This window comes from Hyaena hyaena, unplaced genomic scaffold (genome assembly GCF_003009895.1).
Source record: "Hyaena hyaena isolate Hyena2069 unplaced genomic scaffold, ASM300989v1 scaffold_356, whole genome shotgun sequence".
Lineage (NCBI taxonomy): Eukaryota > Metazoa > Chordata > Mammalia > Carnivora > Hyaenidae > Hyaena > Hyaena hyaena.
The window spans coordinates 530906-557439 of NW_024080985.1; the positions used below are offsets into that span (position 1 = coordinate 530906).

General features: G+C 41.1%; 1 protein-coding gene across 2 annotated transcripts; it reads right to left on the reverse strand.

The window, feature by feature from the left end:
• Nucleotides 1–164: 164 nt before the first annotated feature.
• TMEM192 (transmembrane protein 192) lies at nt 165–25347 on the reverse strand. 2 transcript variants are annotated; one of them, XM_039249959.1, is made up of 6 exons: nt 25248–25347; nt 16822–16968; nt 11264–11528; nt 7229–7363; nt 1290–1392; nt 165–727 (listed from the first exon to the last, which is right to left on the reverse strand). In XM_039249959.1, the coding sequence occupies exons 1-6, from the start codon at nt 25272–25274 to the stop codon at nt 589–591; spliced, it is 816 nt and encodes a 271-aa protein (XP_039105890.1). In that variant the 5' UTR covers nt 25275–25347; the 3' UTR covers nt 165–588. The 2 variants fall into 2 exon arrangements, with proteins under 2 accessions (XP_039105890.1, XP_039105891.1); XM_039249960.1 differs by lacking the exon at nt 7229–7363.
• Nucleotides 25348–26534: the final 1187 nt, after the last annotated feature.

Sequence of the window (26534 nt, forward strand, 5' to 3'; positions counted from 1 at the left end):
AGTAAAACACCTAGTGAGATCTTGGTCCTACAATGAGGAAATGCTTCACAAAAGCTGAAGCACAGGCCACGCTGTAATCCCAAACCACACGAGCATGTCAAGTACACGATGAAGCTCTGAAGGCGGAAAAACACATCAACCACCAGAAACAATGACTTGTCTCATGAGTTTAAGAGTGGAAAGAACTTATTTGATTAAAACCTTGTTTAAAATAGATTATCAAGTTAGACTTCCTCTATATAAATAAACAAATTATTACAAGGTTTCTAATGTCATGTAGAAGCGTTGGGCGAGGAGATGTTTAAATTATACTTTTGATCCTATGATAAACCAGTTAAACAACTTCAAAATGTGCAAAAACAGACCTCCTCCTTGAGTTACACAGGCTCTGTGAAGTGCCTTTCAAGTGACCCCCAAGTCCCACATATTGAACAGCCGCACAGGTGAGAATGAAATTCAGGTTTCCAACAAAAATCGTCAAATGTTATCCGGCAAAAGCTGCAATTCCCTAGGACAGCTTGTCGGATGGTCAGTCAGTCTTACGTTACTCTGGAGTCCTCTGCACCTGCTGTCTTGGCCTTGAGTCTCTCACACTCTATTAGGTGGAGAGTCTAGATCAGAGGAAGTGAAAGTCAACAACCGCTTACTCAACAGAGCATTGTGTCGCTTCAGGTATGCTATTATGTCTCCTTGCTTTTCAACGATGTCTTCTAGGCTTGAAATAGTCCTGGAAATGATCAAGATATTAATGGGTTGCACAAATTCACCATTGGTCTTTTTGCAAATGGGGCCCTAAGAGTTTTCAGTACAGCATATTGTAATTGTGACTTTTTTTTAAGATGTTTTAGCCAAGGCAATATCCCAAAATGAGAGTCTTTCATTAGACTTGGTTTCACCCAGTTGAATGGAATTAAGCAAATGGAACTTAATTCTAAAGGCACATATGCTTGGGGCACCTGGGTGGCTCTGTTGGTTAAGCATCCGACTTTTGGTTTCGGCTCAGGTCGTGATCTCATGGTTTGTGAGTTCAAGTCTGGCATTGGGCTCCATGCTGACAGTGCAGAATTTGCTTGGGATTCTCTCTCCTTCCCTTTCCCTCTGGCTCTCCCCCCTCCTCTCAAAATAAATAAATAAACTTATACCAAAAAACAAAACAAAACAAAAAAAAAAGAAAAAGGCGCATATGCATAATCATAAAATCCAAGCATTAGAATGTTTTCTAGATTTCCAGGGGAAAAAAAATCTTATAATTCTTTCTCTAGTCTTTTTACACCCCACCCAAAGGTTACCTGAATCCAGTCTCTGAGGTTATATTGCTGGGGTAAGCATAGATTTTTTCTTCTTCAAGTACATCAGGCTGTGGCTTGGCTTTATTAAATTTTCGAATTTTCACTAAAATAATAAAGTCATTGTCAGGTTACATTATTATGAAAAAAAAATTCATTTCCATTTATTCAAATTACATTAACTGGTTATGCTTTTTGAGTAAGTTAATATGGATAAAAATGCTTCGTAAAGTGAATAAACTGGTTTGTTTATTGATGCACTCAAACCTTTGAAAGTCTATGTGCCAGGCCTGTCCTACACACTGGGAATACAGAGAATATTGTTACTATTGATAATAACAGCTGTGATTTCGGTGTGAATTTAAAACACAGGTAAACTATTTTACATGGACTGCCTCACTCAGTTCTCAGAACCATCCCCTGAAGTAGATGTTCTTATTATGCCTACTTTCCACAATAAAGTGAAGTCCAGGGAAGGTAAATTAAGTAGCCAGGTCTCCCATCCAAGTACTAACCAGGCTTGACCCTGCCTAGCTTCTGAGATCAGACAAGATTGGGCACGTTCAGGGTGGTATGACCATAGACAAGTAGCCAGGTTTCTAATCCAGGAATCATAACTTTGAAGCCTCCACTGTTGATACTACCCTATAAAAGAAGCTACTAGTCCAGGGAAAAATACAGATCATAAGTCTATATTCCAAGGCAGTATGAAAAGAACCAAGGGGCACCTGGGTGGCTCAGCAGGTTAAATGTCTGACTCTTGATTTCAGCTCATGTCATAATCTCACGGTTTGTGAGTTTGAGCCTTGAGTCAGGCTCTGCACTGACAGCTTGGAGCATGCTTGGGATTCTCTCTCTCACTGCCCCCTCCCCACTCATGCATGTTCTCTTTCTCACTCAAAATAGATACATGAACTTGAAAGAAAGAAGGAAAGAAAGAAAGAAGGAAGGAAGGGAGGGAGGGAGGGAGGGAGGGAGGAAAGAAAGAAAGAAAGAAAGAAAGAAAGAAAGAAACAAAGGAAGGAAGGAAGGAAGGAAGGAAGGAAGGAAGGAAGGAAGGAAGGAAGGAAGAAAGAAAGAAAGAAAGAAAGAAAGAAAGAAAGAAAGAAAGAAAGAAAGAAGAAACAAAGGAAGGAAGGAAGGAAGGAGGGAAGGAAGGAAGGAAGAAGAGAAGAGAAGAACCAAACTCCAAGCTTACACCAGGAGCTGTGGCAGCCCCGGAGAGCTACCCCTGACTCCGCAGGAGTGGGATGGGAGAGAGGATCATGGAGGAGGAGGAGGAGGAAGTGGAGAAGGAGGAGGAGGAGGAGGAGGAGGAGGAGGAGGATCGGGCTTGCGTCCAGCCTTGAAGAAAACACAAGAACGAATCACACAGACTAGGGGAGTAGAGAAGAAGGGTGTTTTAGGTGCAGGAAGAGTCTGAACAAATACTTAAGATCTTGACGAGGTGTGTGTGTGTGTGTGTGTATGCAGGGGTGGAAAGGTAGGCAGGGAAGAGATGCGTGACTGGTATTGCTGTGCTAAGGCATGACTTTTGCCCTGAGAGTAAATGCAGTCCTTAAAGGGATCTCACCATCATCCCTGAAGAGCAGGGATGAGTAGGGCCAGCTCAGGGAGAGCCTTTTATCCCACACCAAGATTTCGGATTTTCTTCCTCAGGCCATTAGAGATCACTAAACAGGGGGGCACCTTTAAGCATCTGATGCTGGATTTCAGCTGTGGTCATGATTTTATGGTTTGTGAGTTCAAGCCCTGCAGAGCAGTTTGGGCTCTGCTCTGTCAGCTCTCTCTCCCTCTCTCTGCCCCTCCCCTGCTGGTACTTGTGCTCGCTCTCTCAAAAATAAATAAGTAAATAAGTAAAGTAAGTAAGTAAGTAAGTAAATAGAAATTAAAAAATTAAATGAAGTTAAAACAAAGAAAATTCTGAACAGGGAAGTTGTTAATGACTAGAGCTTACCTATGAATATAATTATATTAGCAGGAGTAAGGAATACACATGAAGACAGAGGAAGGGAGATGCGTAGTGTGCCTACTGGAATTGTCCATGCAGAATGTGATGAGTGTCTAATCAAGGCAGTGGCAGTGACAGAGGAAAGGAGACAGGACTGAGAGGCAGGCAGACTGAATAGGACTGATGACCGATCCCTGGGAGTGAGGTGGAAGGATGACGTCTAGGTTTCTGATTAAAAGGTGCAGGCTGGGGAGGCTGCGTGGCTCAGTTGGTTAAGTGTCCAAATTTGGCTCAGGTCATGATCTGACCGTTCCCAAGTTCGAGCCCTGCGTCAGGTTTTGTGCTGACAGCTCACTCAGAGCCTGGAGCCTGCTTGGATTCTGTGTCTCCCTCTCTCTCTGACCCTCCCCTGCTTGTGTCCTTTCTCTCAAAAATGAATAAACATTAAAAAAAATTAAGTAAAAAAGGTGCAGGCTGGCCCTGTTAGCTGAGATGGGGATGAGGGATAGGACAGGAAAGGTCTGGAAGAAGAGAGAGATGTTCGGTTCACCTCTGTCTTGTTGGTACACCAGAACTCCTGGATGGAAACTATCACTAAGCAGCTGGCTACAAAGGTTTGGATACAAAGGCCCTGCTCATCTGAGGGCTGCCCGCGAGTGTATAGGTGGTATCTCTGAGTGTGTAGGATGAAAAGGGATGAGGGAATGCTGAAGCCCACCAATACTAAAGAAGTAGGGAAAAAATCTGCTAAAAGAGAATGAAACGAATCTCCAGAGAGGCAGGAGGGCATGAGGAAAGCGCAGTCACTGTTCGCTGCCACAAAGATGAAGACACGTAGACGACCCAGTGGATGTGGCACTGGGATGAACCTGGCTGTCAGCATGGGGCCCGCCTCCCAGCTCAGACTCCCGAACCGTGAGGTCATGATGACCTGAGCCAAAATCAAGAGCCGGTTGCTTAACCGACTGAGCCACCCAGGCGCCCCAAAACTCACTATCTTTAAAGTCATTCGGTATGGAGAAGCAAGAAAAATCCATATATGTATGTATCAGGGAACCAACCCTGATAAATTTTCTATGACACCGAACAGAAGCAACCTTTGTCTCCAGAAGCTACTCCCTAAATCTCTCCTATCATGGTAGGTTTATTTAAGGTACATTTAAGGGAATATTATAATTTTAAAAAGTTAAGCCTATTATTGATGATGTGGAGGTAAAACAGTCATACTTGAATCTTTTCAAGAAGTTCAATATTTGCAGAAACCCAAAGTTTATCATTGTTATCATTACAAATATTTCCCTGTGTAAATCATCTATTTACTTTGCAAGTCTGAATTACCAATTACCAGGTTTTCTAACAGTAGGAAGTATATTGAGATTTAAATAATTTTTAATGGTGTTTTCATTCAGATAAAAATTTTAAAGTTAATGTAAATGAAGATGAAATATGCCACTAAGACTTAGAGTATAGAATAAAGCAATTTTTTTTAATTAGGAAGGCAATAAATTAAAATAAATGGAAAGGAATAAAATAACATTATTTTCATTTAAGTTTAGGTTCCATGTAACTGATATATTTGTGTCCAACTGTGAAAATGAGTTCCTGTCGGGATTCTTGGTATATCTATTTCCTTTACCTCTTAAACACCCTCAGGGTTTTGTCTTTTTGTTTTTAACATTACCTGTTTTACTTATAATTAATTAACAATGCTACAGCAAATCCTTTAAAAATGGTACAGTAAATCCTAGGGAAATAGACCTTGGACCACATTCTAACAGTATTAATTTCCCCTTATTTACATGATGACATTCACATGATCTCAGGAGTTACTGTTACTGCTTTTATGTCACAGACCATTCTACAGGTATTACAGAAAACACTTTACTACAAGAAATCTTGCACCCTTGCAGTAAATAAAAGTTGCAGAGGTGCTAGAATGTAACATGCCAATCGAATTCTGTATTCAGATCTAAACTATTACCTCCTTTACAGCATTTCACAGATGTGTTGTAGAATGGACCTGATCTTACTCAACAAGGTAGTTCAATACTCATTTGTCCCATGGATAACTTTACTGACACAGCAAGCTGTTTCTTATATATTGAAAAATTAACCTGACTTTAAAAATAAAGCCTTGGGGCGCCTGGGTGGCTCAGTTGGTTAAGCGTCTGACTTCAGCTCAGGTCATGATCTCGCGGTTCGTGGGTTCGAGCCCCACGTTGGGCTCTGTGCTGACAGCCGGCTCAGAGCCTGAAGCCTGTCTTCTGATTCTGTGTCTCACTCTCTCTCTCACCCTCCCCTGCTCATGCTGTCTCTCTCTCTCTCAGAAATAAATAAAGCATTAAAAAAAATTTTTTTAAATAAATAAAAATAAAGTCTCCTTTTCTGGGAGGTTAAGTGGGTGTGATACACATTTATTTTTTTAGAATGAGGGATGAATGCAATTCTCTACGTAATTTGGCTAATCTACTGTTAGCAGATAACTACAGAAAAATTTATAAAGGTCAATCAGTAATGTGACATCCTGGGGCACCTGGGTGGCTCAGTTGGTTAAGTGTCTGACTTTGGCTCAGGTCACGGTCTCTCAGTTTATGGGTTTGAGCCCTGCAATGGGCTCTGTGCTGACAGCTCAGAGCCTTGGGTATTGCTTCGGATTGTATGTGTGTATCTTTCTCTACCCTTCCCCCACTCATACTGTGTCTCTAAAAAATGAATAAACATTAAAAAAATTTTTTTTAAATGTGACATCCTTCACATTTATAAACTAGTCACTCCATTCATATTCTAAGTACTCTTCCATAGGCCTAAGGAGATGAAAAAAATCAGTAAAATGAAACATAAATGGAGACCCATGTGATTTTGTTCTTCATAACTAGAGAAATGATATCTTTCAAAATGGATAGACAAGATATTTTATTGTCACAAAATAACTTGAGTAAAATAACAGAAAATTGGCTACTGTTATGGACAGATCTTACTGTAGGCCAATATTGCAGGAGGAATGAAATCTAGATTTTTCCAGGGCTTGAATTCTTTTTTTTTCTGTTATGGAAGTATTCTTCCATTTTTCATGTTAATGTATCTAAAGCTTACTTTAATTTTACCACTGAGAGTTCTGAGAGAGTCAAAGAGACAAAGACAGACAAAGAGACCAACCCTCAGACAACTCTAAATTTAGAAAATGGTTTCATAAATGGTTTATCCTAAAGAAGTTTAGGCTAAAAGCAGTTTTGTATGCATTGTTTATTTACTTATTTTGTATTTCGTTACTTTATTTTTTTATTATTATTATGTTTAGTAGGCTCCACGCCCAGCAAGGAGCCCAACATAGGGCTTGAATTCACCACCCTGAGATCAAGACTTAAGCTGAGATCAAGAGCTGGATGCTTAATCAACTGAGCCACCCATGTGCCCCTGTATTTCTTTTCTTTCTTTTTTTTTTTTAAGTTTATTTATTTACTTTGAGAGAGAGAGAGAGCACACAAACGGCAGAGGGTCAAAGAGAGTGGGAGAAAGAATCTCAAGCAGGCTCTGCACTGCTAGCACAGAGCCCAGTGTGGGGCTCAAACCCACGAACCATTAGCTGAAGTCAAGGGCCAGATGATTAACCGACTGAGCCACCCAGGAGCCCCTGTATTTCATTATTTTAAATATAAATGCCAAAATTACATTTCAGTTGCTTTTGAGGAAGCAAATGTTTGTGGGTTTTAAACATTCTTTTGTTTTTGTATTTTTTAATGATCAGGCGTTACTTGAGTTGACCAAAATTTGTGCATGAAACAAATATAGCAACATGACTCACCGGTATCTTCTTGTTAGTTTGAAACTGAGGAGGTTTGGATGAGGTCAGCAATGAGAGGCAGAGGTGCTAAATAGGTTCTTGGCTACTAGAAACACCTAGCCACAAAGATAATGGCCACACTTTCCATTATCAGGGATGGAACGAGCAGCTAAAGGTGTCTGTGCCAGCTGTGCAGCTGCCAATCCTCACCTGTGTAAGTGAGCAGACACGTCAGGGAGCAGACGAGTTCTAGGGCTAGGATGGCCAGGATGAGGTCCAGATACAGCCTGCTAGGCTCCGGGAAGGAGTGCTGCACGCATAGCACGAGGAGAATCGCAGTGCTGCCTGAGGGGGGAAAGAAGCAGGCAGTGAGCAGGGCACAGTGCCGGTCCCCAGGACAGGCTTGCACCCGGGCCCACTTACACTGACCAGTGAACGGAGGAGCGAAAGGATAAAAGCCCCAAGTCGCTGCTCTCTTCAGGAAAAACCCCGACATGCCTAAGAGTTAATGATGTCCCATAATCCTAAAAGCTAAGAAATGAATTTTTGCTTTATGAAATTATTCTCCATGGCATTGCGTTGAGTCTCGTGTACATGTATTTATTTTATTTTATTTATTAAATTCTTCTTTAACATTTATTTATTTTTGAACGTGAGCAGAAGAGCAGACAGAGAGGGAGACACAGAATGTGAAGCAGGCTCCAGGCTCTGAGCTGTCAGCACAGAGCCCAGCACGGGGCTCAGGGCTCGAACTCACAAACCTCGAGATCATGACCTGAGCTGAAGTCGGACGCTTAACTGACTGAGCCACCCAGGTGCCCCTGAGTCTCGTGTGCATTTAAAAAGGGATGCAGTTTCTGGAAACTAATTTGACAATAAACTACTTGTAAAAAAATAAAAAAATAAAAAATATAAAAAGGGATGCAGTTTGTAGAACTTTGCATTATCCCAGTTCTTCAGAAACCAGAGGCATTTGAGAACCCCGGTCACCCATTCTGGTGACATAATGCAACAACACAGAACTGCCCAGAGGCTAAGAATATTGCAGTTATCCATACCATCTGGATGGACGTCCAGGACATGCTGCTAACCGTGGACAAATGACCTGACGCCTGTGCTCCTCACCTTCCTCGTATGAAAAATGGGGATGCCAGGACCTTCCTCACAGTGCTGTTGTGAGCCATAAATGAGTTAATATGTAAAAAATACTTACAATGGCAAGTATTTGATAAATATGGGCCATTCCCCCACTCTCCCCCGGTTTAGCATACCTATGATTTGGTTTTGAGGACCATTAACCTTATTCTGTACTTTTATTTTGAAAAAATACAACACAGGAGAACAATAAAATTCTGGAGCAAAGAGCCCAGGTCTTGCCATAGCATAGGCTATGACGGAGTCCGCCACGGGGACCTGCTTGGCGGAAGGGCTGGATGGCAATGGAAGATTACATGAAACCAGAATTATGATGATAATGCTGATGATACCTACCCTTTCTTGAATACCTACTAGGCACTGTTAGTTCACTTCCTCCTACAACAGAGTTTGTGTGATAAATATTATTTTCCCAATTTTATGGAGAAAAAGTATCAGGATGAAACTAAACACTATCTTGACAGTATTATCAGCAATAAAACCAATAGTTACACTCATCTGATTAGCTGGACGCTCTATATCCTTCTAGATTTACCTTTTTATTCTTCATATAAGGCAAAAAATACTTAAAGAAAATAGAAACAAGGTGAATACCTGCCCCAATCTCTTTGATTTTCTGGGTCCTTCCTTATATGAGCAACACAAAAGTGATGCCATTTGTGATTAAAGTAAGGGTCCAATTGCTTAGAAACAGATTAGGAGTCATATATTAGCAAGAATTTGAAAGTGAGAGGGAAGGTAAAGATCAGACTATACTTCGGTGGGCTTCAAAAATACTCTTTACAGACTGGTTGTTTGACAAACTGAACATTACTTTTGTCATAATGCATATAAGTTAAAAATGGGTTTTTGCTTTTATCTTTGTGGGTGGCAGGAGAGGTCACAGTGACATCTTCTGGCCCCAAACAAGTACTACATATCAGCAGTTTAAGCAAAGCTCTTCCTCAGGGAGCAGTAAAAATGTTGCCCCTTTCATGAGGAGTCAAAATTGCCATCTCTATAATATGCTTCTTTCTCTGTTATAGCATGGCCCTGCAGTTTCTATGGACAACATCACTGAGTGGATGAACTTGCAGCTTGCACCTCAAGAAAATCTACTGACAATCTCCCAACAAACAAGAGTCCAAAGCTGAATGGCTTTCCAGGAGAGTTCTAACAAACATTTAAAGAGTTAACACCTATCCTTTTGAAGCTGTTCCAAAAAGAGGTGTGGGGAAAACTTCCAAACTCGTTCTATCATTCCAAAACCAGACAAAGACCCCACTAAAACGGAGAACCACAGACCAATTTTCCTGATGAACATGGATGCAAAAATTCTCAACAAGAGACTAGTAAACCAGATGCAACAATACATTAAAAGACTTATTCACCACGATCAAGTGGGATTTATTCCTGGGATGCAAGGCTGGTTCAATATCTGCAAATCAATCAATGTGCTACAGCACATTAATAAAAGAAAGGATAAGAACGACATGATCCTCTCAATAGATACAGAAAAAGCATATGATAGGGACACGTGGGTGGCTCAGTTAGTTAAGCATCTGACTTCTGCTCAGGTCATGATCTTGTGGTTCATGGGTTCAAGCCCCATGGCAGGCTCTGTGCTGACGGCTCAGAACCTGGAGCCTGCTTCAGATTCTGTCTCCCTGCTCTCTGTCCTTCCCCTGCCTGCACTCTGTCTCTCTCTCTCCTTCTCTCAAAAATAAATAAACATTAAAAAACACAGGATAAAAATAGAAGAGGAACTCTTTTATATCACTGGTGGGAATGCAAACTGGTGCAGCCACTCTGGAATACAGGGTGGAGATTCTTCAAAAAATTAAAAACAGAACCACCCTATGACTCAGCAATTGCACTACTAGGAATTTATCCAAAGGATACAGGAATGATGTTTTGAAGGGGCACATGCACCCCAATGTTTATAGCAGCGCTATTAACAATAGCCAAAGTATGGGAAGAGCCCAAATGTCCATCGACTAATCAATGGATAAAGAAGATGTGATGTATATAAATACAATGCAGTATTACTCAGCAATCAAAAAGAATGAAATCTTGCCGTTTACAACAACATGGAACTGGAGTGTATTATGCTAGGTGAAAGACAAATATCATATAAATTCATTCATACGTGGATTTTAAGAAACAAAACAGATGAACACAGAGGAGGGGAAGCAAAAGAAGCAAAAATAATATAAAAACAGAGAGGGAGACAAAACATAAGAGACTCGTAAATACAGAGAACAAACAGAGTTGTTGGTGGAGTGTTGGGTGGGGGGGATGGGCTAAATGGGCGATAGGGCTTAAGGAGGACACTTATTGGGAAGAGCACTGGGTGTTATATGTAAGTGATGAATCATAAATTCTATTCCTGAAATCATTATTACACTATATGTTAACTAACTTGGATTTAAATTAAAAAAATAGTAAATAAATAAAAAGAAAATATACTAATAGAGCATGGAAAAAATTAAATTCTGTAAAGCTGTTTTTCTAGGGAAAAAATTAATTTCAAATCTGGTTTCAAAATGTCTATGCATTTATTCTGGTCTCGAAAAAGAAGGTCTTTTGTGAGAGGCAAACCTAGAAACAGACTCTTCACTATACAGAACACACAGATGGTTACAGTAGGGAATAGAGGTAGCGGGGTGGGGGAAATAGGTGATGAGGGTTAGGGGGCGCACTTGTCATGATGAGCATCAGGGATGTGTGGAAGTGTTGAATCACTGTATTGTACACCTGAAACTACTGTAACATTGTACATTAACTGTATGGGAGTTAAAATTAAATTAAAATTTCAGGGGCATCTGGCTGGCTCAGAAAAAAAAAAAATCTACCTAGAAGGGTAGAAGGAAACATTTTTTTCCTCTCCTCTACAATAACAAACACAGATGTCAAAGGAAAATTAAAGCTATAATGTATTATTTAAAAAGCTTCAAGACATTAAGGTGATCCCAATTTTAGTGGCTACCACACACATCATTCTCACAAAAATGAGAGAATATATTTGATTATAAAGTCAAACTTCACATTTTCTTTCTGCTAACATTCCTGCTGCTGAAGTGAGCCACGGGCAGGCTGCGCCACACTTACCAGTGGAGTGTATCATCAGAGCAAGTCCTTTAAGCTGCCTTGTTGATAGGTAGATCATGTTATAGCCTCGGTTCCTTACTTTGTTGTGGTGATACTGGATGTAGCGTTCAAGAAGGAAGTACAGAATCCACAAAATGACTTTTCCAAGGATTATGACTGTCTGAACTTTCAATGGGTTCGTATAGTTTCCTGGGCACTTGTCCTCAATCGGATTAGGGTAAGAACAAAGTATACCTGTTAAAAATGCCAAAACGACAAAGACAACCTGGTGGAAAGGAGCACATTAGGATTAATATTCACTATCTGGAATTAAGCAATAATAATCACCCTCCCACCACCTACTCATACCTATTGCTATCCTGTTTTTATAAATGAATTCAAAAACATTTTTTTTTTTGCCTTTTTACAAATATTTTGAACAGAAAATTTGGAGAAAAATTTACGGAAGTTTGGAAACAAATCACAAATACAAAAAAATCACCCCAAATCCATCTAACAGAGATGAGTACTTAATGTTAAATAGTTTCCTGCCCACTTCTCTTTTATTGAAAAGAGTAAAAAAACATTATTCAGTGCCTCAAACATAACTAATAAAAAGCATAATTTAAAAAACTTTATTTCTAGGTGGCTCAGTCGGTTAAGCATTCAACTCTCCATGCTGATGGTGAGGACACTGCTTGGGACTCTCCCTCTCTCTTTGCCCTTCTCCTGCTCATGCTCTCTCTCAAAGTAAATAAATTAATATAAAAAGAATCCTTAAAGGAGCGCCGGGGTGGCTCATTCGGTTAAGCGTCCGACTTCGGCTCAGGTTATGATCTCGCAGTTCATGGGTTTTAGCCCCGTGTTGGGCTCTGTGCTGACAGCTAGTTCAGCGCCTGGAGGCTGTTTCAGATTCTGTGTCTCCCTCTCTCTCTCAGAAATAAATAAAAACATTAAAAAAAACTAAAAAAAAATCCTTAAAAAATATAATATATGTGATCTGTCAAAGTGATTTGTCAAGAACAGTAATATTTGCTATGGCAACTCAAGATGCCTATTATCATAAAGCAAATAGTTGAAAGGTCACCATATTCCCTAAACTGTAAAACACTGTATATTGGGACCAAGTTGATCCATAAAGTAACATATAGACATTTTTCTTGTTTTTTTTAAAGTTTTTATTTTAAATTCGTTAGTTAACATACAGTGTAATATTAATAAAATTAACTAATAATAATAACTAATAGTTTTAGGTATACAATATAGTGATTCAACATTTCCATATATCACCTGGTGCTCATCACAAGCACACTCCTTAATCCCCATCACCTATTTCACCCATTCCCCTAGCAACCGTCCCTCTGGTAACCATCAGTTTGTCCTCTATAATTAAGAGTCTCTTGGTTTGCCGGTCTCTCTTTTTTTTCCCCTTTGCTCATTTGTTTCTTAAATTCCACATGAGTGAAATCACAGGATATTTGTCCTTCTCTATGTCACTTAAAATAATACTTTCTAGTTGCATCCATGCCATTGCAAATGACCAGACTTCATTCTTTTTTAGTTTTTTCTTTTGATTACATTCTTTTTTATGGCTGAGTAATAATATTCCATTGTGTGTGTGTATACCACCTCTTCTTTATCCATTCATCAACTGATGGATACTTGGGCTGTTTCCACAATTTGCCTATTGTAAATAATACTGCTATAAACATCAGGGTGCATGTATCACTTTGAATTACTATTTTTGTATTCTTTGGGTAAATACCCAGCAGTGCAATTGCTGGACTATAGGGTAGTTCTATTTTAAATTTTTGAGGAACCTCTATACTGTTTTCCAGAGTGGCTGCACCAGTGTGCATTCCCACCAGCAGTGCATGAGACTTACTCCATAGCCTCACCTACACCTGTTGAATTCTTTCCATTTCTTTCCTCGGTGCTTTATCATTTCCAGAGTACAGCTCTTCCTTTGGTTGGCTTTACTCTTAGGTATCTTATGGTTTTTGGTGCAATTGTAAATGGGATTGGTTCGTTAATGTCTTTGTCTGCTGCTTCATTATTGGTGTATAGGAATGCAGCAGATTTTTGTATGTTGATTTTGCATCCCATGACACTACTGAATTCGTGTATAGATTCTAGCAGTTTCTGGGTGGAGTCTTTGGGGTTTTCTGGGTTTTCTATACATAGTGTCATGTTGTCTGTAAACAGTGAGTGTGACTTCTTCCTGGTTGATTTGGATGCCTTTTATTTCTTTTTGTTATCTGACTGCTGTGGCTAGGACTTCCAGTACTATGTTGAATAAACGTGGTGAGAATAGACATCCTTGTGAATGTAGAGGAAAAGCTCAGTTTTTTTCCCATTTAGGATGATGTCAGCTGTGGGTTTTTCACATATGGCATTTATTATGTTGGGGTATATTCCCTCTAAACCTACTTTGTTGAGGGTTTTTTATGATGAGTGGATGTTGTACTTTGTCAAAAACTTTCTGTTTTTTTGAAATGACTGTATTATTATTGAATTGATTATTATTGAAATGATTATATAGTTTTTTTTTTTTAAAATTAATGTGATGAATCACACTGATTGATTTGGGAATACTGAACCACCCTGGCAACTCAGGAATAAATACCACTTGATTGTGGTGAATGATTTTTGTAATATATTGTTGGATTTGGTTTGCTAGTATCTTTAAAAAAATTTTTTTTAATGTTTTATTTATTTCTGAGAGAGAGGCAGCGTGAGCAGGGGAGGTTCAGAGAGAGAGGGAGACAAAGAATCCGAAGCAGGCTCCAGACTCTGAGCTAGCTGTCAGCACAGAGCCTGACGCGGGGCTCGAATCCACAAACTGTGAGATCATGACCTGAGCCCAAGTCGGACACTAAACCCACTGAGCCACCCAGGTACCCTTCAGTTTGCTAGTATCTTGTTAAGAATTTTTGCATCTATGTTCATCAGAGGTATTGGCCTGTACTTCTCTTTCTTGGTGGTGTCTTTATCTGGTTTTGGTATCGGGTACTGCTGGTATTTTACTTGTTTTTTAACACAGTATTTTCTTAGTCTTAAAACTAGGGCAGTTGATCCCACAGCATCATAGGCAGGCAACTTAATATAAAAGTTTTTTTAAAGTGATATGTGTGTATATTTGTGTGTATGTGGGGGGTATATACACATAAAGAGTATGTTACATGAATCAAGGAATATATTATTAAGAAAAAAAAAAAAAAGGAAGAAGAGAAACAGGCCATCATGCAGGGACCAGGCCACCTCTGCATGTGGTGGCACCAGGAAGGAAGTGCTTCAGTTGATAATCTGGGGATCAGAAGCCATGGCAGAACCACGTCACAGGTACTAGATCTACACAAGGAAAAAGGACACATCTATCTCCTCAGGGTATTTGGTTCTTTTTTTTTTTAATTTTTTTTTTTTTAAATTTTTAAATTTTCATTTGTTTTTGAGAGAGAGAGAGACAGAGTGTGAGTCAGGGAGGGGCAGAGAGAGAGGGAGACACAGTGCCCGAAGCAGGCTCCAGGCTCTGAGCTGTCGGCACAGCCCAAACTCAAACTCATGAACTGCAAGATCATGACCCAAGCTGAAGTTGGACACTTAACTGACTGAGCCACCCAAGTGCCCCACTGGTCCTTAATTCAGGTCTACAGAGTGCGTGTCACTGGAGCAGCAGCTGAACAGGTCAATAAACCACATTCATTCCCATAAACACTTGGGGCTGCTAAGAATTTGCCCTCTTGATTTTTCACATTGTAGCAAAGAATAACTATGCCTCCTAGTGCTTTGGATCCCAATAATTGAAATGGAAATTTTTAATAGAGTAGATGCGGAGCCACCGATAAGCCCACAAGATCTGTCAGTCACACAAGTGGGTTTTTTTCCCTTGTTTGTTTGTCCACTTAGGGGTTTCTTTTTGTATGTGATGTTGATTGTGTAAGTTTGAGGAGTACAACTTGATTTTGGGGTTTTGTGTGTGTTTAAGTTTTTATTTTTGGGTAATTTTTAGACTGTATGTGGGGCTCGAGCCCATGACCCTAAGATCAAGAGTCACATGCTCCTCTGACTGAGCCAGCCAGGTGCACCTATAACTTGTTGATTTGATACATTTATATATTGCAATATGATTACCTCCTCGGTGTTAGCTAATGCCTCTGCCTCTATCGCTTCACATCATTAGCATTTCTTTTTTGTGGTGGGAATAATTAAGATATGCAATCTTTTTGCAACTCTAAAGTTTATAATATATACAGTATGGTTGGCTGTAGTCACTGTGTTCTGCATTACACTTCCAGGACTTATTTACCTACCGGTAGCAACACCTGTGTTTTTAAAAATCCTCAGACATTTATAATTTTATTATAATATAAAATATGGAGCAACACTGCACTTACTGCTTTGCTGCAACTTGATTTCTCCGCTTAACGTTATTTCCTAAGTGTAGATAAATTGGTAAGATTCTGTCAACATATAGAGACTTATCTATGTTTCTTTTTGCTTTTGTAACTGAAAAAGAAATACATGCTTGTGGGGGGAAAAAATTAAAATAGTACAAAAGGCAGATAGTAAACTATATCAGGTTTACTTCTACTGAGGCCACGGTCCTCCACGCTAGTGGCCACCAGTGTTAAAAGGGTCATGTGAGGGGCGCCTGGGTGGCTTAGTCGGTTAAGCGTCCGACTTTTGCTTATGATCTCACGGGTTGTGGGTTAGAGCCCCGCGTCAGGCTCTGTGCTGACTGCCAGCTCAGAGCCTGGAGCCTGTTTCAGTCTGTGACTCCCTCTCTCTCTGACCCTCCCCTGCTCACACTGTCTCTCTCTCTCACCTAGAAATAAATAAAACATTTAAAAAAAAAAAAAAAAAAGGGTCATGTGAATGCGTCTAGAAATAATCTGTTTATACACAGGAATACACATGCACACCAGCCCTCTCAATTCTCTTTCACAGTGTGGGAACAGCAACACTCTGTGCACACTGTTGTAAACCTGTGTTTGTAATAACGTAATGTAATTGTGAAGACTGGTCTAATTAATATACACACATCCACCCTGTTTCTTTTTCAGAGGCCGCAAAACGTTCCTTCATATGGATGGGACGTACAAAGTGTCCTCTGAGTGGTGGTAGTTGCACTATCTTGATATCACAGACAACATTACTATTATCAACAATATCCTGACACATGTGCAAATACATCTACAATAAACACTTTGAAGAAGAGAGATGAGTCAAAAAGTAGGCTCATTTTAAATGTCAGTACATGTAGCCAAACTGCCCACTAAAGAGCTTCTATATACATTTAAGAATATCACCGGGGCACCTGGGTGGCTCAGTTGGTTAAGCATTTGACTTCAGCCAGGTCATGATCTCATGGTTCATGAGTTCGAGCCCGCATCAGGCTCTGTGCTGACATCTCAGAGCCTGGAGCCTGCTTCAGATTCTGTGTCCCCCCTCTCTCTGCCCCTCCCCCTCTCACGTTCTGTTTCTCTCTCTCAAAAAAAATGAATAAACATTTAAAAAAATATTAAAAAAAAAAAAAGAATATCTCCTCTGCATGGATTACTTTGTTCCGGCCAACTTACATGTATTAACAAGAGAAGACTTGCTATGATGACTGTAGGAAGAGGATGGAATCTGGGTCTAAAATGAGCATGTAATGAATGATGCGCGAGGTGCTGGTTGTCCAGAAGGGGGTCATCTTCAATGCTTTGGGTGAGATCCAAGGAACCCTGAGGGACAGAAAAACAGAAGTAAACTATAATCACCACTTCCTGGATTATGTTTCTAAGACAAATCTACTAACCTATAAAGCTTTAAAAACCATTATACAAGTTAAAGGCAAGAAAAATAGACTCTCTACCTAGAGGCAATTGAAAAAGACCATGAACTTCTAGTCAACTACTATACACAAATTGGTGAAAACATGTATTAAAACGGGTACAGGAAATCTTAACTTTAGTTATCTTCAAATGAGGTAATACAGGATGAGAATAAAGCAAACAATTTTTCTTTAAGCCCTCAAAACTTACATTATTTACATTATTGATGAAATAATTACATATGGTTGCAGTTCTTTTTTTTTTAGTTTGTTGTTGTGGTTTGTTTTCAAGTTTATGATTTTTTTTCTTTCCTTACATTTTAATTCCTGTACAGTTAACATACAGCATTATTAGTATCAGGTGTACAATATAATGTTGTGACAATTGTATACATTACTCAGTGCTCATCACTATAAATGTACTCTTAACCCTCTTCACCTGTTTCACCCACTGCCTACCCAGTAACCAGTTTGTTCTCTATAGTTAAGAGTCTGGTTTTTTTTGGTTTGTCTCACTCTTTCTCTTTTTTTAATGTATTCATTTGTTTTGTTTCTTAAATTCCACATATGAATAAAATCATATGGTATTTGTCTTTCTCTGACTGACATTTAATTTTAGCGTTATATTCTCTAGATCCATCCATTTTTTTGCAAATGGCAAGGTTTCAGAGTTTTTTATGCTGGGATAATATTCCACTGTGGATATATACCACATCTTCTTTATCCATTCATTTATTAGTGGACATTTGAGCTGCTTCCATAATTTGGATGTTGTAAATAATGCTGCAATAAACATAGGAATGCATATATCTTTTCAAATTAGTGTCTTTGTATTCTGTGGGTAAATACCCAGTAGTGGAATTATTGGATCATATGGTAAATCTATTTTTAATATTAAAAAAAATTTTTTTTAATGTTTTATTTATTTCTGAGAGACAGACAGCATGAGCAGGGGTGGGTCAGAGAGAGAGGGAGACACAGAATCCGAAACAGGCTCCAGGAGCTGAGCTGTCAGCACAGAGCCCAATGCGGGGCTCGAACCCACGAACTGTGAGATCATGACCTGAGCCGAAGTCAGACTGCACCCCTCTATTTTTAATATTTTTAGGAGACTTCATACTGTTTTCCACGGTGGCTGCACCAGTTTGCATTACCAAGTTTATGTTGAGAGAGAGAGAGAACAAGCAGGGGATGGGCAGAGAACAAGGGAAAGGGAGAACCACAAGCAGATACACAGACAGTGTAGAGCTCAATGCGGGGCTCGAACCCGCAAACCGTGAGCTCATGACCTGAGCCGAAGTCAGACGCTTAACCGACTGACTCACCCAGGCGACCCGGTTGTAATTCTTAAACTACATCTTGGTGTTCCACAAAATTTTGGAAAGCTAGTGGAGGCTTTATCAAACTTTGAGCTATGACTGAAATATTGAGGAGAAGGAGACATCACTGTGCTAGATCTTTGAGGAGACTTTAGTTTCTAGATACGAGATTCTCATTGAAAACTAGTTGCAAGGACACCAAGTAGCTGATGGGATTGAGCTGCAACCTAAAAATTCAGTCTGTCTTATTTAAAGGTATTGCCTGGACAGGAACAGTCCTATCAGGTCTCCGCGCAGACAACAATCTTATCATCTCAGACCCTTACCAAAAACTAACATATATAAGGCACTGTAAGATTAAAACATATGAGGGGCGCCTGGGTGGCTTAGTCGGTTAAGCGTCCGACTTTCGCTTAGGTCATGATCTCGCGGTTCGTGGGTTCAAGCCCCGCGTCGGGCTCTGTGCTGACTGCCAGCTCAGAGACTGGAGCCTATTTCGGTCTGTGACTCCCTCTCTCTCTGACCCTCCCCTGCTCATGCTGTCTCTCTCTCTCCTAGAAATAAATAAAACATAAAAAATTAAAAAAAAAAAAGATTAAAACATATGAAATACAGTCCCTGTCCAAAAGATTACATTTTCATTGGGGAGGTTAGGGATGAAGGCATACAGGATGAAATAATAATATAAGTGAGCTCATTGGACTAAATATAAAATAAGATGGAAATAAAGATTCCATCAGAAAAAAGGAAGCCTGAGAATAGCATTTGGAAACAGAAGATAAGGGCTCTTTGGAAGGGAGAGAGTGAGACAAATGGTATAAGGGATGGCTTCTGGGCACTAGATTACAAAGATAAAAATAATAATCTGGAGCCTCACTCAGATCTGGGGTGGGCTTCTCAACTTCCAGACTCAGGCATTCAGTACTGTTCTGCAATTTCTTTTCATTCAGTGCCTAGACAGCTTCCTGTTTAGTCGGCCGTAACTTATGGTAGGATTCTGATTATTTCTGTTCTTTTCGAGACTCCTTTGCCTCCAGCTCTTTCTCAGTCAGCAGCTGCCCTACCTCCACGAGCTAATAACGTCTGTCCATCTGTCTAGACCCCGCTGGGGCAATTCTCACAGGTAGCCTTCCCGGGCATCCAAGCTCCTGGATCAAGCCACACCTTCATGTCTCCCCACATGTTTTGTGCTCACCTCCTCTGTCATATTATTCTGTCTCTTATTTCTTACCTGTCTGCAGTACATTTCAAGAGACATACGATCTCCCCATCCCTCGTCTCTGTAATCCAGGCACCCAACAGTGACTTAGGGTGAGCATCCAGGGAACACCCGATGAATGAATGACTGATCCAAACCTATCTTCACAGTGTTCCTAACTCAATGATGGTATCATCAAAGACCTGGGCTCATCAGGAGGGATCCCCAGGAGCTGTGGGAGCATCGGCTCTGATCAGATGCAGAGGGAGAATGTACAGTGGTTAAAGGCAAGCTCCTAAGGCAAACTGCCTGGCTTCAGATACAAGTTCTACTGCTTCCTAGCTGTGACATGTTACTCCAGCTTCCTATGCTTCAGCTTCCCCATGTCAAAAAAGAGAATCATAACGGCACCCGCTTCACAGCTTTCTTGGGAAGATGAAATGAGTTCCTATCCATAAAAGTGCCAGAATGTTGCCTGGCACAGACTAAACAGTGAATAACTAGTAGCCGCTATTGTCTCCAACTCGCTTTTCTTGCTCCCCACAGAGTATTCCTTATGATTCTAACTCCTAAGTCTGTCTTTTCTCTCTGGGCTCATTATGAAGTGCAGGCCCCAGCGTTTCTCAAGGCCTTTGCCTTTCAGTCTCTGGACCTCAGCACCCTCTTGCTGCAGTTGGAGTCCTCTAGAATAACATACACGTCTCTTCCCTCCAAAACCTTGGGTCCCTCCCGATTATCCTCAGAACGCAGTCCAAATTCTTAGGCTGGCTCTCTCTTACCATCCATTCCCAAGCTACTTTTGGGGACTTGCCTCTCTTTCTCTCTCTCCCTCCTGATGCTGACTGCTCCTTGCTCCCATCTGTCACAAAACTCTATTCAGTTCCTGTGCCTTTACCTACTTTTGCCCATGTGTCAATTCTTGTCTTAGCAAAACCACTGGCTTCTCTGATACCTCCACACTGTTCCTGTTGCCCTTTTTGTCTGACATTGTACTTTTCACATCCCCAGGTTTGGCTTGGGTCCATCTTATATCTTCCATATGTCTTTTTAACCTTTTGAACATAGAGAAAACAGGTATAATAATTTTTTAATGTGCCTGTTTCCTATTTCTAGCATGTCATGTCTGAATCAGTTTCAGCTGACGTATGTCATATTTTCCTGCCTTTTTGCATGCTTGAATATTTTTTTCAGCTTTATTGAGATATAATGGGCATACAGCATTGTGCAAGTTTAAGGTGTACCATGAGTTAATTTGATATACTTTTTTTTTTTTTTATTACATAGGCTTCACACCCAATGTGGGGCTTGAACTCATGACCCTGAGATCAAGAGTCACATGCTCTACTGACTGAGCCAGCCAGGCGTCCCACGATGCAGTTATGTATTGCAAAATGGTTACCACTGAAGCATTAGTTAACATCTTCATTATGTCCTATAATTACCAATGCCTAGTGATTTTCGATGGGAGGCCAAACTTCCCAATTTATCTCTTTGGGGTCAGGACAGTTTAGTATTCCTATAAATATTCTTGAGCTTTGGTCTGGAATGTGGTTAAGCTACTTGGAAACAGTTTGATCTTTTGAGTCTTGCTTTTAAGACTTAGTATTAGGGCGCTGTGTTTAGTCTAAGGCTAGTTTTTCCCCATCATGAAAGCAAGACCTTTCTGAGCACCTAATACCCTGTGAATTATGGGGTTTCCAGTCTGACTTGCAGAATAGGCACTATTCTGGGTCCTGTGTGGGCACTAAGTACTGTTTCTTCTAATCATTTCGGGTGGTTCTTTTCCAGGCTGTGGGAATGTCCTCATAGCAAGTACTGAGCAAGAGCCTGCGGACTACTTGAAGACACTCTGCACATCTTCAGTTCTCCCTCTGGGCAGCTCTCTCATCTCCTGGTACTGCCGTGTGAACTCTAGTTGCCTTCATCTCCCCAGACTCTCAGCTCCATCTCCCCAACTCAGGGAGCCTGCTGACCTCTGCCAGGGTGCCCTTTCCTATCACAGCCTGCAGACTCTTAGCGTGGTCAGCTGGGGCAATCACATGACTCACTTTGGGTTTTTTTGTTTACTTTTATTTTTTAGAGCTTATTTATTTATTTTGAGAGAGAGAGAGGGAGAGAGAATCTCAAGCAGGCTCCGCACTGTCAGCACAGAGCCTGATGCGGAGTTCGAACTCACAAACCGGGAGATCATGACCTGAGCTGAAATCAAGAGTCAGATGCTTAACCAACTGAGCCACCCAGGCGTCCTGACTCACTTTGTTTCGGTCTCTTGGAAAACACTGTCCTTCACTGCCTGATGTTCAATATCTTAAAAAGTGTTGTTTCCTATATTGTATATAGTTTTTTGGTTGTTTGAGGCAGAAGGATAAATCCAGGCCCCGTGACTCCACGCTGGCTAGGAATAGAATTTCCTACTGCTAACTTAGAATACTAACCACAAGGTATCAAAGCTGTGGGAAGAGTTTGCTTCATTAGGACAGAGACTCTGTATTATATATTCTTTATACTTAGCACTTAACACAGACTAGGTGCTCAGTATGTGTGTGAAGTGAATGAAAGATTGCCCAACTTCTTGAACATTTGGGACATGGGAATTTGAACAAAGCTAGCCTTGAAAACTTAACTGTAAGACAGGAGTCTATTTATCTCCTGTTTACCTCCCTTTGTTCCATGCACCATCTCCTCTACCCTAAATGACCTTTCTGGAGTGTCCCAGAAACATCCTCTCTTATTTTTTTCAGAATCCAACTCATCTTGTAAGGTGCAACCAAGACTTAAGTTCTCCATAAAACTTGCCCTGCCAAGTGTTTTCTTTCTACTTTAAAACTGCTGGGGGGTCTGGGTGGCTCAGTCAGTTGAGTATCTGACTTTAGCTCAGGTCATGATCTCAGAGCTTGTGAGTTCAAGCCCTGCATTGGGCTCTGTGCTGGCAGCTCAGAGCCTGGAGCCTGCATCAGATTCTGTGTCTCCCTCTCTCTCTCTGCCCCTCTCCCACTCTGCTTCTCTATCAAAAATAAATAAAAATATTTTAAAAATTGCTATAAAGGGGCGCCTGGGTGGCTTAGTCAGTTAAGCGTCCGACTTTCGCTTAGGTCATGATCTCGCAGTTCGTGGGTCCAAGCCCCGCGTCAGGCTCTGTGCTGACTGCCAGCTCAGAGCCTGGAGCCTATTTCGGAGTCTATGTCTCCCTCTCTCTCTGACCATCCCCTGCTCATGCTGTCTCTCTCTCTCCTAGAAATAAATAAAAATATTTAAAAAAAAAAATTAAAAAAAAATTGCTATAAAATGTACTGCTCATAATATTAATTTGAAATATTTCTTACGCTGTCTTATATTACTTCCTTTTTTTGTGTATACCTTTTGTTTCTCCTGACTACATTGAAGGGGTTGGACACCAGAATATGGTTTCTTCTCTATGTTACTTAATAGATGTTCAGTAAATACAATGTATTTGGTGGCTATATCAAATAAACTGTCCAGTGAATTCTATAAGAAATGTAGTATCAACACACAATACCTTATCAGCCTGAGACGGCAGCTCCCCACATCTGCATGTGAAAGGTAAAGGGAAGACAACTCCTGAACCCAAATAATTTCTTTACTTACACTATTAATAGCTACATTATCACCCATACAAGATATCTGTTGTTTTTGTCCACACAGATCTCTTTCTCTTTTGTGACCATAACTCAATTTCCTTTGGGGACGCGCTGGGAACATCCTTCAATACATTTCACCCGCCTCTGGCCTCTGGTGGAACCTAAGAGGCTGGGCAATCCAATTCTTTCTGTGAGCAACAAAGCACACAGAGACCAGGGAAGGGCAGACTCAGTCCAGGGCTGACCTTGAAAGGATCCCCGTCACTTAGATCCCTTGAAGATCCCTTGAGCTGCCCTTGTTTAAAGTCCTTTTGAAGGCCTAAGGGTTCATCCACCCTGCATCATTTCAAGTAAATTTCTTTCTTCCTTAAATTAGCCAGAGTTGGTTTCACAGCTTGCAAACAATGAACCCCAACTAAAAAGCCTCTGTCCTCTGCTAACTCATTTGTGTCTAGTCCTACTGCATACACCATATTTTCAGCTTTTACCTGAATGGTAGAAATCATATCCACAAAATACCAAAAACAGGCAACTTGCGCAGATCTAAAGGGATTTAGCTATGTAACTGTTGCTGAAACATCGCTTTCCAATTGTTTGGTGAAACAGATTTCTAGGATTTTATTCATCCCAAAGCAAAAAGGTACAGATTCAAGAACCTGGGGCTACTTAAAATCAGCCAAGAAGCATTTACTGCATGCATTCTTCTAACAGTCTCTCATTTTCCTCAGATTTTGTTTTCATACATTGTCAGGTCATGAATCTCACCTTTAAAATTCAGAAACAATTTTTTTTCTTTTCTTTAAATGCATATGAATGTCAAATCTACTTCCATGTCTTTCAGTTAGTTTTCCATTTTCTCAACTGAAAAAAAATAAAGTTTTAGTCTTATCATTAGAAATTGGTTTTTAGTTAAGATACCTAAACTGTTGCTGCTTTTTAAAAAAAATTTTTTAATGTTTTTATTTAATTTTGAGAGCGAGAGAGAGACAGAATCTGAAGCAGGATCTAGGCTCTGAGCTGTAGGCACAGAGCCCTACGTGGGGCTTGAACTCATCAACCTTGAGATCATGACCTGAGCCTAAGTCAGAGGCTTAACTGACTGAGCCACCCAGGGGCCCCATGTTCTTGATTTTTACACTAGAATCTAAGCTCCTATAGGGCTAGAACTGTTATGTGTCTTCCCTGATGCCCTTAATTCAGTGACAGCATCACAGTAATAATTTCTATTAATGTATTAATCCAAATTAGTGCTTTAACATATTTGTCAACTTTGCATTTCTCGAGGGTAAAAATGTTATTACCTGACAATGGGGCAGCCAGTTATTCTGGGCACAATTACATGTATCCCCTAAAAAATGTTTTAATATACTTAAGCAAAGATTTTACTCCATACTACACAGGCTGTAAACTAGGCCACTGTTTTTTAGTAATCTGGTTTGTATCCGTTAAGTAAGGAGATTTAAAAATCCTTTCCCATCACGCTTACATTGAAAACATCACGACACTGTTTTTCTCCAATGCGGGTTGCTGTACGATGCCAGTGACAGACAGATCGACCCGTGGGACGCCTGCAGCCGGCCTGCAGTTCGCAGCCGCTCAAGGTTCACGGCCGTCTGAAGCCAAGGCGCGGAACCCACGACCAGGGAGATTCGTCCCTGCGCCCCAAGTCGTCTGAGCCGAGCCAAGAGGCCCCCCTCAGAGCAGCGCCCCGAATGGGGGCGGTCAGGCCAGACGCGCATCACGTGAGGCTCCCAGTTCCGGGATCAAAGACGCGCGCCGCACGTGGGCTGGGCGCCCGCCCGGGACCCCGGCATTGGTGCCTCCACCCCCTAGCAGCCCACCCGGCCTCCACTCGGGAAAGGAAGCCCAGAGCCGGCGCGTCGCGGACCCCACTGCCTCCTGGGCGTCCTGTCCCAGAACCCCGCGTCCGACGCCAGCCCCGCGCAGGAAGGGCCTCCCCCGGCCGCGGTCCCACCGGGTAAGGGTGGCTTCCCTCCGCAGTCTCCGCCCAGCGCGCCCAGCAAGGGAAGAAAGGGGTTCCGGGGCCAGCCTCCCGCCACTTCCGTGCACTCACGTCTTCCATTCTGCCCCCCGCCGCCATTTCCCGAAGCCCGAGGCCGAAGCCCCCGCCAGCCTGGCCTCTCCACCTGCGCCCCGCGCCGCCGGCCCCGGAAAATTGCCACCTTCTAGGACTTAGCCGCCCCTGCTTCAGACACACCCCTTCTGCTCCCGCTCCGCCTCCGGCGGCTCCCTGGCCCCGCCTTCTCTCTCCCGATTGGCCAAGGCGGAGGGGCGTGGCCCGTCCTGAAACCCGCCCTGCTGGCTGTTTTGGTTGGACTCTCGTTCCCGGGGGATTCCAGCAATCTCAGCGGAGGTCGGCTCTTGGCCGGAGACATGGGCATTAAAGATCGTGTTCCAAATCCAAAAATTTAATTATATAAACTATTTAACTATTACTTCTTTTCAAAACATTAACTTTTTTCAGTCTTGCTTAGATTTTGCTTGCAGGCACAGCTCTATGCGTTAAGTGGAAACAGCTGTAGAATCCTATCGCTCCCATTTTTTCCCGAAACTCCACCAGCAGAGTGATAGGAACAGAATAGAGATTCTATTTGACATGACATAGTTACATATTTCGCTTATGGGAAATGAAGATTTAGAATTTTTAGGGCTTTTGTTTCTTTTTCATGGAATAAAAAACAAAACTTTAATGAAATTTTCTGAAAATACATGATCTTTGTAAAAATGTAAAGAAAGAAAAATTTTCTGTTAATATCAGCTCCCTGATTTAACCCTACTAGGTAGGATATATACACTTTCATACTTTTAATTAATTTAAATTTTTTATTTTTAGAAAGAGAGAGCGCAGTGCAAGCAGGGAAGAGGAGCAGAGAGAGAGAGAATCTTAAGCAGGCCCCATGCTCGGTGAGGAGTGGATCCCAACACTGGCTGGATCCCATGACCCTGGGATAATGAGGACCTGAGCCCAAATCAAGGGTCAGATGTTCAACCAACTGAGCCAACCTGGTACCCCTCATACTTTTTAACGTATATTTTTATACCGTGTATAATGTAATCCTGTTTATGCAATTGGTGAAATAAAATTATTCAAACATCAGCCAAGGAAAACATGACATAAGACTCTACCTGATCTTTAAAATCTCAGGAAATTTATTTCCTGAGATTCTACAAGTTATTTCTTGAGAGCCTTTTCAAGGCATTCATTTTCTTTTAACATTTTACCTTGAAAATTTTCAAACCTAGGGAAATGTTGAAAGACTAGTATAACAAACATCAATGTGCCTCTCACATCGATACATCAGTTGTTCATATTATGCCACAGTTGCTGTGTGTGCATGTG

What these genes read in the sequence shown, in the direction of transcription:
- TMEM192 (XM_039249959.1), bottom strand. Translation starts at nt 25,274, where the DNA reads ATGGCGGCGGGGGGCAGAATGGAAGAC. An exon ending in CGGGGGGCAGAATGGAAGAC is followed by an intron (nt 16,969 to 25,247) that starts GTGAGTGCACGG and finishes TCTGTCCCTCAG; the next exon opens with GGTTCCTTGGATCTCACCCA. An exon ending in GTCTTCTCTTGTTAATACAT is followed by an intron (nt 11,529 to 16,821) that starts GTAAGTTGGCCG and finishes CCTTTCCACCAG; the next exon opens with GTTGTCTTTGTCGTTTTGGC.